Genomic DNA, 18,266 nt, shown 5'->3' with positions numbered 1-18,266 from the left:
GGAGGCTGAGGCAGGAGAATGGCTTGAACCCGGGAGGCGGAGTTTGCAGTGAGCCAAGATTGCCCCACTGCACTCCAGCCTGGGTGACAGAGCGAGACTCCATTTAAGAAAAAAAGAAAGAAAGAAAGAAAGAAAGAAAATAAAAGGAAAAAATTCCAAATCAAATCTGTAGCTTAGGTTACAATACTGTACCCATGTTACCTTTTTTTTTTTTTTAAACTGTTTAAGACTTCTATTTTGTTAGAGCAGTTTAGGTTCTCTGGGAAATTGAGAGAAATATTGTACAGAGATTTGTGTAATACAGGGATATCCCATTTTCTGTGAAACTGGCAAACTGCCTTCTTAAATGGCTGTACCCTATTGCATTCCCACCAGCAATGATAAAGGTTCTTTTTGAACCACATCCTTGCCAGCATTTGGTACTGACAGTACTGGATTATAGTCCCCTGCTCCCCTGTAAACACAGCCTTCCCCATTGTCAACATTTCCCACCAGAGTGCTCCATCGATCACAGCTGATGGGCCTGCACTGACATATCGCCATCAGCCCAAGTCCACAGCTTACATTAGTGTAATAAAAATCCCTAAAAATCCTCTGTGCTCTGCGTATTCATCCCTCCTTTTCTCCATCCCTTGGCAACCACTAATGTTTTAACTGTCCACATAGTTTTGGCTTTTCCAGAATGTCAGTTGGAATTATTCAGTATGTAACCTTTTCAGATTGGTTTCTTTCATTTAGAAATATGCATTTAGGTTTCCTCCACGTCTCTTTATGACTTGACAGATAATTTCTTTTTAATGCTGAAGAATGTTCCATTGTCTGGATGTACCAAGGTTTATCGATTCACCTGCTAAAGGAGAATTTGGTTGCTTCAAAATTTTGACAATTACAAATAAACATACTTGTGCAGTCTTTGTGCAGACATAGATTTTCACGCTTTTTGGGGATAAATTTGATATTTGGGAAAGGAATATGGAAAGGAAAGGAATTACAAGGAATATGATTGTTGGATTGTGATAAAACTGTGTTTCATTTTCTGTGAAACTGACAAACTGCCTTCCTAAATGGCTGTACCCTATTGCATTCCCACCAGCAATGATAAAGGTTCTTTTTGAACCACATCCTTGCCAGCATTTGGTACTGACAGTACTGGATTATAGTCACGCTTATGCATGTGTAGTAATAGCTTATCGTTATTTTAATTTGCATTTTTCTAATGTCATATGATGTGGAGCATTGTTTCATGTGCTTGTTTACTATCTGCGTATCTTCTTTGGTGAGCAGTCTGTTAAGATTTTGGCACTTTTTAAATTTTTAATTTTTGTGGGAACATAATAGGTGTATACATTTATGGGGTACATGAGATATTTTGATATAGGTATGCAATGCATAATAATCACATCCTGGAAATGAAGTATCCATCACCTCAAGTATTTATCGTTTCTTTACATTACAAACAATCCAATTATGCTCTTAAGGTTGTTTTAAAATGTACAATAAATTATTGTTCACTATAGCCACCCTGTTATGCTATCAAATACTGTATCTTATTCATTCTATGTAACTATATTTTTGTACCCATTAACCAACCCTCTAATCTCCACTACCATTCGCAGCCTTTGGTAACCATTACTCTAGTCTCTGTTTCCATGACTTCAATTGTTTTAATTTTTAGTTCCCACAAATGAGTGAAAATATATTTCTCTTTCTGTGCCTGGCTTATTTCACTTAATATAATGACGTTCAGTTCCACTCATGTTGTTGCAAACAACAGGATCTCATTCTTCCTATGGCTGAAGAGTATTCCACTTTGTGTATGTACCACATTTTCTTTATGCATCCGTCTATTGACGGATGAATTAGGCTGCTTCCAAATCTTTGCTATTGTGAATAGTGCTGAAAAAAGCACAGGAGTGCAGATATTTCTTCCATATACTGATTTCCTTTCTTTTAGGTGTATACTCAGCAGTGGGATTGTTAGATTACATGTTAGTTCTATTTTTAGTTTTATAAGGAGCCCCAAACTCTTCTCCATGGAGGTTGTACTAATTTACATTCCCATCAACAGTGTATGAGGGTTCCCTTTTCTCCACGTCTTTGCCAGCAATTGTTATTGCCTACATTTTTGGTTAAAAGCCATTTTAACTTGGGGTGAGATGATATTTCACTGTAGTTTAGATTTGCGTTTCTCTGATGATGGCCCATTTTTAATCAAGTTGTTTGCTTTCTTATTATTAAGTCACAATTACTTTTTTGTAGTTTGTTATATATAAATAAAATAAATGTTGGCTTTATGAGAATGAGTTTATATCTCTTATGTGTAAAGTTTTATTTTATTGTAACAATTTTCTATATTTTCTAATTATAATGCATTTTATATATTGTGCTTTGTCTGTAAATGTGTAACCACATTCTCATTTTTTATCACTATTTAATACTGTGTTTCATTACTTGATTCACGCACGCATTCAACAAATATTCAGGTGTCTGTTCTGGACTCTGGGGACATAATCATGAATAAAAATATCCCTTCTCTCAATGGTTTATTTTCTAGTGGGAGAGCACCACACAAGTAAATATCAATTATACACCAAAGCATGGACAAACCCTATGAAGAAAAAGAGAGCAAGGTGAGGGGTTGTTGTGCAGCAAGGCAGCGTAGAGGAGGGGCCAGGGTTTCAGACCAGGTGGGCACGGAAGCTGATCTCTAAGCAGAGACTTGAGTTAAGTGTGAGTGAGCTATGTAGAAATAGGGAGGCAGAGTTCCAGGAAAGAAAACAGAAAATGGAAAAGTGCTTAAGAGAAATAAGTTTCTTTTATTAGATATTTCAGGCATTTCATTTTTTTTCATATACTCTTAAAGATTATGTCAAGTTTCTCCTATATCTTTCTCTAGCATTTCGAGAGTAAGATTCATTTATTTTGTTTTATTTTATTTTAATTTAGTTTAGTTTAGTTTTTGAGACAGAGTCTTGCTCTGCTCTGTCGCCCAGGATGGAGTGTGGTGGTGCCATCTAGGCTCATTGCAACCTCCACCTCCTGGGCTTCAAGCAATTCTCCCACCTCAGCCTCCCTAGTAGCTGGAACTACAGGCACACACCATCCCACCCAGCTAATTTTGTATTTTTAGTAGAGACGGGGTTTCACCAGGCTGCTTTCGGACTCCTGACCTCAAGTGTTCCATCCCCCTTGGCCTCCCAAAGTGCTGGGATTGAACCACCCCATCCAGCCTCAATTTTTGCATTTAAATCTTTGATTCAAACCAATACATTTGTCGTGAGAATAGGATTTTAAAAATACTCTTGTAGCTGTTTAATCCCCATTATTTTTCCTACGATAATTTCCTAGAATTAGAAAGAATACATTAAAAGTATTGACCTTTTAAAGATGTTTGATGCATACTGCTAAATTGCCTACTGGGAAAATTTTAAATGTTTGAAGTACTTGGAAGGGTGCATTTCACCATATCCTTAAATACATTGTGGATCAGCAGTTTTTTATCTTTATTAATCTAGTAGAAGAAAAAGCATCTCCAGTGTTTCTACTGCAGTCTTTTAAATTGTTTTTATTTACTTATCTTTTTATTTGGTTATGTTTTATTTTTTATATTTTCTTTTCATGTTTCTGCATACATTCTCCAGCTAATCATTGTTAGTTTCTCTGTTGGAATGCTGTGATATTGTGTATATGTTGATAATAATATACCTTCGTTATTTGGTAATTTCATTCATTATACTAATCTACCTATGATCAATTTAACTATCTCATATTTTAAAATTGACATTTTCTGAAAATATTGCTGCTCAGCTTTCTTTACATTTTCATTTTCATATAATATTTTCTTCATTGTAGTTTTTCTGTGGCATCTAAAGGGTGTCTTGATGTCATTTATAGTTATTACCACTTTAGGGTATGGCTGGTTAATTTCTTAACTTTTGATAAATATCCCATGGTGCTGGAAAAGGCTGACATTAGGGGAAACTGAGTAAAAGAATTGAACGATGACATCACTTGGACACAGGAAGGGGAACATCACACACCGGGTCCTATTGTGGGGAGGGGAGGAGGAAGGGATAGCATTAGGAGATATACCTAATATAAATGTCGAGCTAATGGGTACAGCGCACCAACATGGCACATGTATACATATGTAACAAACCTGCACGTTGTGCACATGTGCCCTAGAACTTAAAGTATGATTAAAAAAAAAAAGAAAAAAAAAAAGAAGACACCACACAAAAAAAGAGAAAGACCCAGAACTGATAAAACACAAAACGCAGATACTACTGAGTAATTTCTAGCATCTACCCTCTGAAGAATGTGACTCTTGGTAGCTCCAGTCACCTTTCCATGTGGTTTGTTGCTTGTCCAAAGGAGGTTGTCAGAAGCTCTCCCTAACCATACTGTGCAGAGTGGCTCGGACATCTCAGAAGCCACATCTTAGCTGCCCCCTATTCTGTGATCTTTTCTGGGTTTCCATTTGTCTCAGGGTCAGGTAACAGTCCTGCTGAATTTCTAAAAAATAAAATTCTTCTTCCTCTTAAAAAAAAAAAAAAGATATGTGGAAACTCTCCTATAAACCTAAAATTATTTTAAAATATAAAGTTAATAAATATTAAGTTATCATTTTTGTTTCAAGCTATGGACTGCCATAACTGGACTAAGAAAAACAGAGTAGAAAACTACCTAAGAGGCCTTGGGCAAAAGACGAGGAGCCTGTGCTGTGAGTATGGAGTCTGCTTGTGAACAGGTCAAGGCCATGAGTGGGCCGTGACCGGGAAGGAAGACAGCAACACCCAGGCTCAGCAGGAGAATATTTGGGACAATCTGGACTCAAAACCTCAAGAGCAAATGATCAGACCTGAGACAGAAATGAGAATTGAAAAGCAGGCATTTTGAAAGCAATGTCCTTGGAGAGGGTTTGTTTCTGACAGTGTCTTTCTGGTGAAGTCTTGAGCTCTAATTCTGGGGGACAAATGCTTATCTTAAAGGATCTTCCTTTTCCTTCAGAGCACTCACTCTTTGTCCCTTTTTTATATAGTTTATGATTTGACCATCTGTTTGTCTGCATGTCTCTGTCTCAACAACACTTAACACTTACTCTTTGTGAATTTTGAGTAGACTAACTGCAAAGACAAATATATTGTTGAGCTCTCCGCGCTGGTGAGGCTGGGCTGGACCCTCTCCTCGTTTACTCACGCTTATCAACAGATATTAGTGCAGGGCTGCTGCTGCTGGCATGGATTGGGAAAGACAGAAACAAGAGAAAGCAAGGCCATGTTCTATCAAAGGACCATTGACTTAAATTTAATTCTACCTTCAAAAACAGTGCACTTCAAACAGTTTATTATATTACTTCAAATAATGCTTTTTTGAAAGTTTAATGTAAAATATTTAAATTATTATAGCATAAGATTTCAAGCTTGTGATGTGACCTGTTGTCATAATTATTATTTTTCCCAATCACGAAATGTGGAGGATTATTATTAAAGAATTTTTATTGCTTTTGCTGTTCAATAGAATTATTTCACATCATGGAGAAATGTCATACATTTAGCTAAGGATAGCACATTTTAAGAGCATGTGAGAGAAATCATTTTTGATAAAAACCATTTTTACATTTTTCTAAAATATAATAATGCTACTTTTTAGAACTTCTGTTTTTCTAGAGAGTGATAAATTGGATATAAAAATTCTGCAAAGGAAAAAGAACTACAACTTTAAGTACATTTTTAAAATACAGCTACAAAAGTGTGCCTATTTTTCATAAGTAAAATTGAGATTTGCTCTATGGTCACTGGTGGAATGATTGAATATACCAATAAAATTATACTAAATCTTTCACTTGCATTTGAAAAAAAACTCGTAACCAATAAAACCAATTTTGAGTTAATAGCATAATCTAATATTAAGATGATACTTTTTGCTGATTTCATTGCAATTATATCTAAAACATTACATATCTGAGAAATATTTGGTCCTAGCAAACACGTGAAACCCCAAGTAATCTTCAAAACATAACTTTAAATTGTGATGTTGCATTTTCTGTAAGAAATTCTATTTGTTATTCTTTATTAATAGCTATGAATTAATCCCTGGAACTGTATTCTAGCTACTTTAATTGGTTTTAAGTTTTTTTTTTTTCCTGTTGATCAATTTCACTCTTTCCTTTACTAACTTATTTAATTCTGTGAATATAACTCTCATTCATTACATGAGGATTCTGAAATTTCTTCTTAAGCTAATGTGCTGGCTTTCAAACTATATTAACATCCATAATATATTATGTGTATGTGTAAGTATGTTTGTAAATACATACTGCTATATTAACTTATTCACATACATGACGAGACTTCAAAAAGTTCCTGGGAAATATGGAACTAAAAGATAAAAACTTTAAAAAATAGAGACTTTATTTTTTAACAGAAGCTTTGTCAAGGTCAAGACACTTCTGTAAGTGATGACAGCAGTCCTTAAAGAACTGAGACTTTTGGGAATTTATGTCAATGCTATCATTTTACATTATTAAATGAAGAAAAATGAGTGTCCTTTAAAGACTTTTTAAGATTAGGAAACACAATGAAGTCAGAAGAAGCCAAATCAGGACCATAAGCTAAATTTCCCATGGAAACTTGCAAAACGGCCTTTGTGTGATAAAAGGAATGAGCAGGAGCATTGCCCTCATGGTGAAGGACTCCCTGGTGAAGTTTTCCTGGGCATTTTTCTGTTAAAAGTTTTGGCTTACTTTCTGAAAACACTTCCATAATAAGCAACAGTTACTGTTCTTTGGTCCTCCAGAAAGTCAACAAGGAAAATGCCTTGAGCATTCCCAAAATCCGTTGCCCTGAGCTTGCTCTTGACAAGTCCACTTTTGCTTTGACTAAGACCATTTCCACCTCTTGGCAGCCAGCACACTGGTTTGTGCTTTGTCTTCAGGACTATACTGGTAAAGTCACATTTCATCTCCTGTAACAATTCTTTGAAGAAATACTTGAGGATCTTGATCCCACTTGTTTACAATTTCCATTGAAAGCTCTGCTCTTGTCTGCAGCTAATCTGGGCTCAGTGGTTTCGGCACCACTGAGTGGAAAGTTTGCTCAATTTTAATTTTTAAGTCAGAACTGTGTATGCTAAACCATTTGAGATGTCCATAGTGTTGGCTATTGTTTCTGCTGTTAATCACTGGTCCTCTTCAATTAGGGTATGAACAAAGCAAATTTTTTCCTTGCAAACTGATGTGGGTGAACTGCCACTTTGGGCTTTATCTTCAGCATCATCTCTTCCCTTCTTAAGATAAGTTCTCCATTTGTAAACTGCCATTTTGCAGGGCATTGTTCACACAAACTTCTCATAAAGCGTTAGTGATTTCACCATTCTTCTACTAAAGGTTCATCATACATTGGATGTTTATACTTATTTCAATTAATAGCAGAACTCATATTACTCTGATAGGGGCTCTTTTAAAACTGATATTTTATCCTACTCAGTGCTTCAAACTAGATCTTGTACAGACATGTTCCAATAAGTTAGTATGCATTCATTTCGGTGCAAAACAAAATTGAAATGCATGCATAGTTTTCCACAATTATTCATTTTTCATTAATTTTTTGAAGATCCCTCATATACACGTAATAGGTACATGTTCTGTTTACACATGTCTAAGTGTACCTCTACTTCAGAAGTATTATATATACACACACACACATATGCATCAAGATCACAATCTATTTACACATATGAGAATAAAAGTATCTAATTAGACACTCATTTCTCCTTTGTGACAGGCTCTCTTTAGTATCTAGCTACTCTTATGCATCTATCAATTTAATTATACTTTTAACAGAAATTCAGTTTAATGTTCCATCAAACCAGTCCATGACAAAACTTTTAGTTAATTATTTTGTAGAGGAATAAAATATAAATGCAGAAAGAGTTGTTGTTTCTTTAAATTAGTTTAACAATTTGGGATAACTTAAGTAGAGTTGCCAAAAACAATTCTGAATTACATGTGAGCAAGTTACCTATAAAACACTGGGGGAAAAAATCTATAAGTAATCTGTATTCATGTTGTTTTGTAAATACTTAAATTCTGGTCTCACTTTAAAATAAATCAAACTAGGATTTAAAAGGTGTCGTATTGGGGGTATGGGTTATGCAGAACTTTGATTAGCAGACTCCTTCGCATCATAAAACCTGGATCTCTTATTTAAAATTTCATAACTATAACTTTATATTAAAAGTTAAAACAATATGTTTCTTTGTGATACCTCCTTTTAAGCAAAATGTTCAGTTTATCCAAAACATTGACAGTAACAGGTAAAAGAATTGTGTTTGTATCATATATAATTTATATGTGTGTATATATAATATAAATTTACACACACATTTCAAGCTCCATTGTTTTCTGTAGTACTTTATCAATTTTTTGGTAATTGTTTTAATATAATTTTATGTTACATGTATTATTCATGCAGTTGTATGTAATATTTTATTAAATATTAGAGAAAGTAAAATAGAAGTGGAACTCTTATTTGAAAGGAGGTCCCCTGCCCTCTGAAATCACAGCCAACTAAGAGTGGCATTTAGGAGAAAAAGGAGAAAGAAACAGATGTCATGGTCATGGTAGGTTTTGGAAAAATGCTCCATTTCCTTTGGTCTCTGTGTATTTGTCCCTTTCCTTTATCGGTACTGTCAAAGATTAACACTAGGCTAGTGGCTTTGCCAGTAATTCCAGCACTTCAGAAGGTCAAGGCAATGTAACAAGACTCCATCTCTACAAAAAACTAACAAAAATTTAGCAAGGCATAGTGGCTCAGGCCTGAACAAGAGGATTGCTTGAGCCCAGGAGTTCAAGGTTGCCATGAGCCATGAGGTCACCACTTTACTCCAGCCTGGGCAACAGTCTGGAGTAGGCCATGTCTCTAAAAAACAAAACCAAACAAAACAAAAAAGACAAAATCAGCATGTGGTTTTGAAGGGAAATTAAGCCAAGTGACTTAGAAATTAATAGTAGGGACAAAAAGAGTCCTTTTGGCTCCCATGTGAGAAATATAATCGAGCTTTTTAAATCATAAACTTGTTATCAGCTGTAACTATTTCTGTACCATGTTAGATAATTTTGTGCCAATGTCTAAGTCATAAAAATGCCTCCTATTTTTTTCTATTTTTCTTTTCTTTCTTGTTTTGTTAATGTATTTCAAAGCTATGCTATTTGGCCCAGTTCATGGCTCATATCTTTATTGCATATTAAATCCTTTATTAAAATTAAATGACACTGCCAAAATGGAAGAATAATTAAAAAGTTACATGCAAAGATAATTTGCAGACTCTCATTCTGATCAATTTATCAAATTTACATGATATTTTCTGTTTTTCCTACAAAGGAAGGGTATTAGCAGACCTTGTTTTTGGCAATGATGAGTGAAAATTCTATATATATTTATTTCTCTGAATATATAGAACACTTTTGAGTATTTTATAAGTTTGTTAATAATTTGAGCTATTTATTACATGAACTGTGTAGTTATGTTTTTAGTAATTCTATGTATTCTCTATTTTTTTATCATTGATACTTAGTGATGTCTTACTACTGTGGAATAGTAACCCTGCTATGTGGGTTATAAAAGTAGTCATCTCTCTTGTCCCTTGTCTTTCAAGTTTTATTACTTGTAGATATTTCCCAGTGTATTATAACTGGCTCACACCTAATTCAGAAGAACTGTTTTGTTTAACTCTACTTAAGTGTTTCCAAATTATTAAGCTTACATAGAAATAAATAACTCTCTTTCTGCAATTACATTTCATTCTTCTATGAAATAGATCACCTACGTAACTAAAAAGTTTTTCATGAACTGGTTTGGTAACACATTTAAGTGAATTTGTGGTAAAAGCGCAATTAAATTGATAGAAGTATGAAGGTATTGGGCTACTAAAGAGATCCTGGGCCACAAGATATTTGAATGTACTAATTATATACATATATTCTTATTCCTAATTGGGTGTCCAATAGTTGCAATCCAATTTCTTCAGCAATTAATTATTTTCACAGAGATTTTGAATGTCACCATTTTCGTATGTTAAGTTCTTGCATATCTGTTTCAGAATCTCTGTTCTCTCCTAGGGATATGTCTATTCACATCCCATTGCCAGGGCCTTGTGCTGGCTACAAGGAAGGAGGCTTCCTTTGCTACTGTTCATAGGGGAATCACTATTCCTTAGCTACTGCAATGCTGGTGCACAGTAAAGAGTCCTTGCCCTCTTGCTAAAATGTGTCCCTACATTCCAGATAAATACTCTGTTCCGTAATGTAATTGATCAACCACATTATGCTGAGATAGTGCTTTGAATTACCAGGTGAGCAATCTCTTTCTAGACTAATGAGTCCTTCCCAGGCCATTCCATTTCTGACTCAACCTCACATCCTGTCATCTCAAACCTCACACAATCCCCTCTGAAACTCATGAGGAGTCATCAAAAATCCCACAAACCTTAACTTCTACAAATGTTCTCTTCACCTCCCTACCCTTAACTCATTTTGCATGTGCACTGCCCCTCACCTGAAAGCAAAGCCACACTTTATCTTGACTTCCAAGACCTCCATGGCTTGGACAACAGTGTAGATACCATTCTTATTCACATTTGTCCCCTATCCTTTCTTAAAAGAAAATCTAAAGACAAAGTAAAATTCCTCCAGCAGTTTTATTGCTTGCTTCACTTAACAACCTAATATCTCCTAGTGGCTTCTACAGTCCCTGCCTCCAGGCCCACTGATAGAGTTTGGATGTGTGTCCCCTCCAAATCTCATGTTGAAATGTAACCACTGATGTTGGAGATGGGTCTGGTGGGAGCTGTGGGATCCTAATGAATTACTTGGGGCCATCCCCTTGGTGACACATGCCAACTGGTGGTTTATAAAGACTCTGGGACTTCCCTGTTCTCTCCTTGCTTGATAGCTGTCTCCATGTGAGGCGCCTGCTCACCCTTGGCCTTCCGCCATGACTGGAAGCTTCCGAAGGCCTCACCAGAAGCCAGTGCTGGCACCATACTTCCTGTATAACTTGCAGAACAAAAATTAGGCCCTTTTCTTTCTAAAAGGTAATTTCTTTCTAAATTACCCAGTTTTCTAAAAAACTCTTTTCTTTCTAAATTACCCAGTCTCAGGTATTCCTTCATGGCAATGCAAACGGACTAACACACCCTGCCTTCCTTCCATCTCCCATGCAGTTGAGGCTTCCCACTTCCAACAATCTGAACAACTTCTCTTCTGAAATCAGGGAAGGAACATCTCTTCTCAAAGGCAGCCACCGTGGTGGGTAAATTCCATGCTCTGGAATCCTCAGTGTCCTTGCTGCTCCTGGATTTCCTTCTCTCTCATGGTTCTTGGTTTTGAGGGTTCTTCTTTTTCCATTCTCCTTTCTTTCATGTTCTAAATGTCAGAGTACCCTAGGCTTCACCCTTGCCCTTCTCTGTAATTTCTGCATAAGTGATCTCATGTAGCCTGTGGCTTTAAGGACCATTTCTATGTCATGAGGAATTTATATGTTCATGACTTCCAAATTTATTTTGCCAGGTTCAAACCCTCCAATGAGTTCCAGGATTATTATTTTCAATAGCACAGTTAACAGGACCACAGCATAGCAAGTGTTTTTGTTGTTGTAGAAAACACACCGTGAATAAAACTCTTGATTTCTTCAAATATTTTCTCCTATTGGTAGTGCCCATCCCAATACATGACACTATCATCATCCAGTTTCTTAAGCCGATATGCTAAAACTGTTGGGATCCTTCCCCTTTCCCAGTGCTAACATCTAGGGCACCAGTAGGTTCCACACTATCTTCTAGGTCAACCCCAAACTTGTCTGTATCCTTCCAGATTCACGATTTGCTTCTTAGACCAAACCATCCCCATGGATTGCTTGAAATCCTGTATTGATCTCCTGTGGTTTCCATTTCCATTGCTGTAGCCAGAATCGTGTTTTTAAAAATATCAACCAGATCATAGACTGTGCACTGCTTAACACTCGTGGCTTTAGAATAAACCCTGTACTCTGGTCCCCATGCCTTATAGTAAGTACTTCATCACAGTCTATTTCTCTAACCTCATATCTTCTCTCTCACTGGTCTCCAGCTCTGCTGGACTTATATTTGGACTTCAAATAAATAGGAATTATTCCCCATACAGAATCTTTGCCCTTGCCCCTGCCTGGAACACAGTTTCCCCTTTGTTTTGGCATAAAAAGCTTTTTTGATTGTTATTATTATATGTAGAGAGAGTTTCTGCAGACAAATATTTTTAATAAGATCAAATATTTAACTACACAAACTGGACAATTTAACTATATAAACTGGGAGACATGGAGAAAAAGCAAGCCTTCTCAAAATGCTTCTTTTCAGAGGAAGGGCAGGAAGAAGGGCAGGGAGGAGAGGGCCAGCAGGGCGAAGGTTGTTCTGCAATCAACAGCTGTTAGGGTGGGAGGGAGCACAGAGGGAAGATCTGGGGATATGCCGATGAGGGGTGTGGGGGCTGCATGTTTGATAACGTGGTGTCAGGGCCCCACTTTAGAGGTACAGCAAGGATGAGCAAGTGAAAGTAGATACATGGGCTTAAGTCTCCGGAGGTGGGTAGCAGGGCCCAGATTCTTAGGAGCCAAAGGAGCCAGCAGACTGGGTGTCCTGGAGAGTGAAGGAGACCCTACTGCAGCTGCCGCAGGAAGGCGTTGTCACCTCCCAGAAGTCCCAGATGGCGGACGGGGCGGGCTGGACCAGAACGAAAGGCCAAGTATCATCACAAACACTGAGGTTCCAGGGGCCGACGCTCGGCTTCAGAGGCCCTGGCCTGGGCACGAAGGAAGCAACCGCTCCATTTTTGCTCAGGGGCTTGAAGGCAGAGGGCCGGGGCTCCAGGTTCCACCTGCCGCCCTTGCTGTCTGAGACCTCGAACCACAATGGCCCTTCGAACCTGGCGCTTCCCTTGCGACACTGGTTGAGCGCCCTCAGCAGAGTCTCCCGGGTGCAGAAGTCCGGGAGCTCCTGGGCGGCGGGGCGGCTGGCGGGGCGGCCTCGCTGTCCTGGGGATCCCCAGGGGCTCTCCTGACGCTCAGGAGGGGCGATCCTGATGGTCATCGGGCTCCAGGTCCGTCCTGGGTTCCGGGCACGACACAGCCCCCTTTTCATGCAACCCTCCCAGGCGCAGGAGAGGTTTCGCCCCAGGGCGGTCTCCCCGGGCAGGGCGGGGCGCCTCCAGGCCTCGGAGCCCACCCTCCGGAATTTGTGGGGGTCTTGGCTGAGCCACACCTCGGTGAGGTGGGTGCTGGGCGCCAGGCGCCCCCACTGGACGTACTGAATATGGCTCTGAGTCGGGGACCTCGGGGACCACGGGCTCTGGTGACCCCGGGGAGACAGCGCGGTCTGGGGCATGCTGGGTGACCTGCCCATGGGAGCCGCCAGGGCGTCGGAGCCTTGCAGCAGGGGTTCGCCCGCCTTCCAGAAGTTCTTGACGTCTGCGGACTTGGCCGGGCTGCAGCGCCCAAGGCTGGGGGACCGTTGGCCTCTGGGCGCTTGGAAGGCACGCGGGGCGTGGGCACGGGACACTCCACAATGGCGCCACGCGCAGGCCACGTGCCCAGACGCCCAGACGGCAGGAAGACACTGGAGGCATAAGCCTCCTTCCAGGTGCAGCCAGCAAGTTTCCTCTGGAGAGAAGGGCCTAGGAGCTACCACGGTCTGCTGTTCTCTCCTCCTCCCTCCCTCTCCCCCTTTTCTCTGCTCCCTCTCCCCCTCCCTCTACTCTCAGCTCCTCTTCCGCCTCACTCTCCCTCCCCTCCTCCGCTCCCCTTCCTCCCCTTCTTGTGATGTCATTCATATACCAAATAATTCAGCAACTTGAAGTGCAGAATTCAGTGAGTTTTATGGTACAGCCACACATGTGCACCCATCAGCACAGTAAATGAGAAAAAAATTTCATCACCTCAGGAAGAAGCTCTGTACCCTGTAGCTGTCACCTTCCTATCCACCAGTCTCCCCAGCTGCCACAACCAGGAATCCACTTTCTGTCTCTGTAGATTTCCCTCCTGTGGGCTCTCCTATAGCATCACTTAGCATGATGATTTCTAGGTTCATCCTTGCTGGGACCTGCACATCCTTCCTTTTCATGTCCAAAAACCTATTCCATTGCATGGATATAACACATCGGTTTGGCCTTTCATCAGCTGATGGACATTTGGGTTGTCTGAATGTTTGGGATATCATGAAGAATTTTGTCATAGACACTGGTGGGGCAAGATTTTGTGCAGACAAATATTTTCACCTCTATGTAGTATGTAGCTGGGAGTAGAATTTCTGGGTCTGTGGTTAGTTCATGTTTAAGGAGAACCACCAAACTGTTCTTCTCTGCCTCTGTAGGGTGTTGTGTCCTCACCAGTAATGTTGCTCTATTTTATACTTGACATTTAGAAAGAGAATGTATAATAATACCTGCAGAAAACTGCAGATAGACTACTGACAGAAAGACGCTCTCTTTCATTACCATAAAAACAAACATAACTCACTGAAATACTTTTTAAGAAAAACAGCTAGTTTTGTTTTAGTAAACAAGATACATGTTTTATTCTTCTAGAATGGTTAATGTTACATCTTGCAATTTACCTTTTAAGGAAATGGTGGTTGTACACCACAACTTATGTCTGAGAACTGACAATGATGATTTTATGTAGACTCCTGTAATTTTAAGCTTTTATATATTCGTATATAGATTTCTTCCCTTCCGACATTAGTTTTTCTTTTTTCCATTTTCTCCTAATATGTGTATATGGAGTAGAATGATTCACTACTGTAGCTACCAGGTGAAAAGATCTGCTTACAAAAACATTACTGAAGGCTATTGGGCAATTGATTACAGCCATCTCATTTGAAGGTCTGTTCAAGGAGGTGTAAGACAAACTGCTCTGGAAAGCCTCTCAAGAGCATTGCAGAAGGCAATACCTGAGTGGGTCCAATCATAGGGGCAAAAAGTAGAGACTAACAAAATACCAAAGCCAATAATCCACAACAGGTTTTCTTTCGGGATTTGAGAGACAAACAAGTGAATGGTGAGGACACTGAAAAAAAAGTTTAATAAGAAGTCTTCACGAAAGTTCTGTGGTTCAGAAAGGGGCTAATTATCAAAGGCACTGTCAGCCAAGGGGAGCAGCAGGATGAAAGCCCCAGGACTTTCCGCTCAGTCAGTCATTCATTTTCATTTCCCCAGATTTCTTAAGTAAGAATCCTCCAGTATAAAATTTAAAAACAAATCTCCTATGCTATAACTTTTTTCTTAATAATTCATTTCTTGATAAAGATGACAATAATTTTTATAGCTAAAAAGGCCTCTTTAGATGGTATTATCATTGGAGTGGACAGTTAATGCAGTGAGGGGTCTATGTATTTTTTAATGTATGTTTTCTTAGTATCTACACAGTTTTCCATGTCCTATTTGAAGTACAACCCAATGGGTGCCATTTTGCTTTGTTTTTGGTTAAAGACCCTTCAAAAAACCACATTCTTTCTGCTGGTGAAGTTCAGGCAGCCATAGGTTAGTAGTCAAGTCTAATTATACCTTCAAAGGCAAAGGTGAGTAAAAAGTTATTTTCATAAACATTGAACATGTCTGTTTCTTTTCCTTCTCACACACTAAGAGACAACTGATTTCTTTTGGTTAGATAATATTAGAGATTAAGGTAGAACAGTAGTTTTCAATTAGAGATGACTTTGCTGTACTTGTACCCTCTCACCCCCACCTACCCATCTGAGGACATTGGAGAATGTCTGTAAGTGAGGTCGCCAGTAGCCCTGCTACACAGCCTACAGCGCTGAAACACACTCCCACAACACAGAGTGACCTGCCCAAAAATGTGAGCACTATGGAGACTGAGAAACCCTGCTTCATACCCTTCTCTTAAAGTTACTAAATTACATAATACCTGTGTTATGTTTATCCAAACTAATAAAGTAACATTGGTTCCATCTATTAAGTAAACTCTGGACTGTATTTGAATTTCGCTGGTTTCTCTTTTAACTCACTTTTCTTTTCTAAGAACGAATCCTCTTTAGTCTCTTCTAGTCTGTGAGACTTGCTCTGTCTTTTCATATGTCCCATGATCTTGATACTTTTGAACAATACTGGACAAAGTATTTTTTAGAAATGCTCAATTTTTAAAAACTTATTTTTAGCACTTTAATTATTTAATTATTATTTACCTGTCAACCAAATTATCCATTCAGATAGCTTAAAGTGCTAAACCACTCCAGAATTCTTATTGAAAAGATATGCCATTTATCCTATTTTATTACCCAGAGAAATCTGGTTTCACGGTTTTCCATTTTTTAAGCTGATTTTTTTTTCCTGAGCACTGCTACCTATACATTAGCTCTTTCTGTCCTCTGTTGCTCTGTTTTGCCTGAGCTCTGAGATCTTTACATTTTCTCATGTTTGTAGAGCTGATAGCTTCATTATTTTCAATAACTTGGTGCTAAATTTTGATCATGGTTTTCTTTCCTTCTGATCTATTTTTTATTCAAGACTATTTGTCAGTAAACTCTCTAAAAACAACTTTGAGATAAATCTTATACCATGTAATTTACACACTTAAAGTGCACAATTCAATCACTTTTAGTGTATTCACAGATATGGGCAGCTATCAGCCCAGTAAATTGTAATATTTCATCATTTCAAAAAGAAACCCTGGACCCTATAGTTATGACCTCCTACCTCTCCACCCCATTCTCAGCCCCAGGAACCACTAATCTACACCTTGTCTCTAGATTTCCATATGGTGCACTTTTATATAAATGGAATTATATAATATGCATTATTCTGTGACTGGTTTCTTTCATTTAGTATGCTATTTTTAAGGTTATCTGTGTTACAGCATGTACTTCATTCCTTTTGATATGCGAAATATGCTTCAATTCACGGTTATATCATATTTTGTTTATCCTTTTGTCAGCTGATAGACATTTGGGCTATTATGAACAATGATATTCTAAATATTCATGTATGAAATTTTTGTAGATAAATGTTTTTATTTATGTTTGAATTACACAGAGTAGTAAAACTTCTGGGTCATTTGATAACTATATTTAATCACTGAAGAAACTGCCAGACTGTTTTCCATACTGGGGATACCATTTTACATTCCCACCACATGTATGAGATTTCCAGTTTCTCCACATTCTCACCAATGCTGATTATTATCTGACTGTTTGATTCTAGCAATTCTAGTTTGTGTGAAGGGGTATCTCATTGTGGTTTTGATTTTCATTTTGCTAATGGCTAATGATGTGGAACATCTTTTCATGTGTTTACTGGCCATTGGCATCCCTTCCTTGGAGAAATGTCTAGTCAGATTCTTTATTCATTTTTAATGGAGTTATTTGTCTTTTTATTTTTGAGGTTTAAATGTTCATTAAATATTCTGCTTACAAGTTTCTTATGAGATACGCGGGATTGCAAATACTTTTTCCTGTTCTGTGGATTGTCTGGTCATTTTCTTTAAAGCAAAAATGTTTTTTTTATTTTAATAAAATCCAATTTAAAATTTTTGGTCATGAGATAGATAGATAGATAGAAAAAGAGATAGATATAATTACTTATTTGGGAGGGCTTGCCTTGGAGGTTATGAAGTCAGTGTTAGATAAGAAGTACCGATATTCAGTTATTTCTGAGCTCCTTTATCTACCATATTTGTCAAAAAAAAAAAAGTATGTCTGAGAACCAAAGCAGGGGTACATTATGACTATGACTTGTGCGTTCCTTAAAAATGTAATAAAATTATGTTTATGAGTGTGTTGATGTGCGTGTGTGTGTTGTGTGTGTGTGTGTGTATATATATCTCCACTCTGTCCTCATAGGTCGTTTACTGTTTAGACGAGAAACTTCAGAAATCTATCTGAACTCCTGTCTCTCTAGGAGATGAACCTATGTATCTATCCCAACTCCCCTCTTTATTTTAAGGGATCTGGTAGGAATATTCCAACTGGTTCTGCAGCTAGGAATAAATATGCTTATTGTTCTAAAGTTTGTCATAAAACATCCCACAACTTTTTATTTGTTCACTCTGAGATTTTTCTAGATTTTACTGTGATACTGACTCCCGTGTGTTCTCCTATATGCACATGCATGAATGCACATTTGTAACAATTCATCCTATTCTTTTTCTCTCATCTGGGAATTCCATAAAATATCTGATCCACTTATGATCCCATGTCATTTTCCAATACTGCTATCGATA

At 38.1% G+C, this 18,266-nt stretch overlaps 1 protein-coding gene across 1 annotated transcript; it reads right to left on the bottom strand.

The window, feature by feature from the left end:
* Window positions 1-12,277: 12,277 nt before the first annotated feature.
* On the bottom strand, window positions 12,278-15,641 carry POM121L12 (POM121 transmembrane nucleoporin-like 12). Its single transcript, XM_011997485.1, has 2 exons — window positions 15,593-15,641; window positions 12,278-13,691 (listed from the first exon to the last, which is right to left on the bottom strand). Exons 1-2 carry the CDS (start codon window positions 15,639-15,641, stop codon window positions 12,640-12,642), a joined length of 1,101 nt encoding a protein of 366 aa, XP_011852875.1. The 3' UTR covers window positions 12,278-12,639.
* Between the last annotated feature and the right edge of the window lie 2,625 nt (window positions 15,642-18,266).

Source organism: Mandrillus leucophaeus, unplaced genomic scaffold (genome assembly GCF_000951045.1).
Source record: "Mandrillus leucophaeus isolate KB7577 unplaced genomic scaffold, Mleu.le_1.0 Scaffold540, whole genome shotgun sequence".
Classification (NCBI taxonomy): Eukaryota; Metazoa; Chordata; class Mammalia; order Primates; family Cercopithecidae; genus Mandrillus; species Mandrillus leucophaeus.
This window is presented reverse-complemented; position numbering and strand designations above follow the sequence as displayed.

Excerpts from the sequence above, each read along its gene's own strand:
- POM121L12 (XM_011997485.1), bottom strand. The coding sequence starts at position 15,641 with ATGTTCAATGTTTATGAAAATAACTTTTTACTCACCTTTGCCTTTGAA. Across the intron at positions 13,692-15,592 it reads ACTCACCTTTGCCTTTGAAG|AGGAAACTTGCTGGCTGCAC; the intron begins GTATAATTAGAC and ends CCTTCTCTCCAG.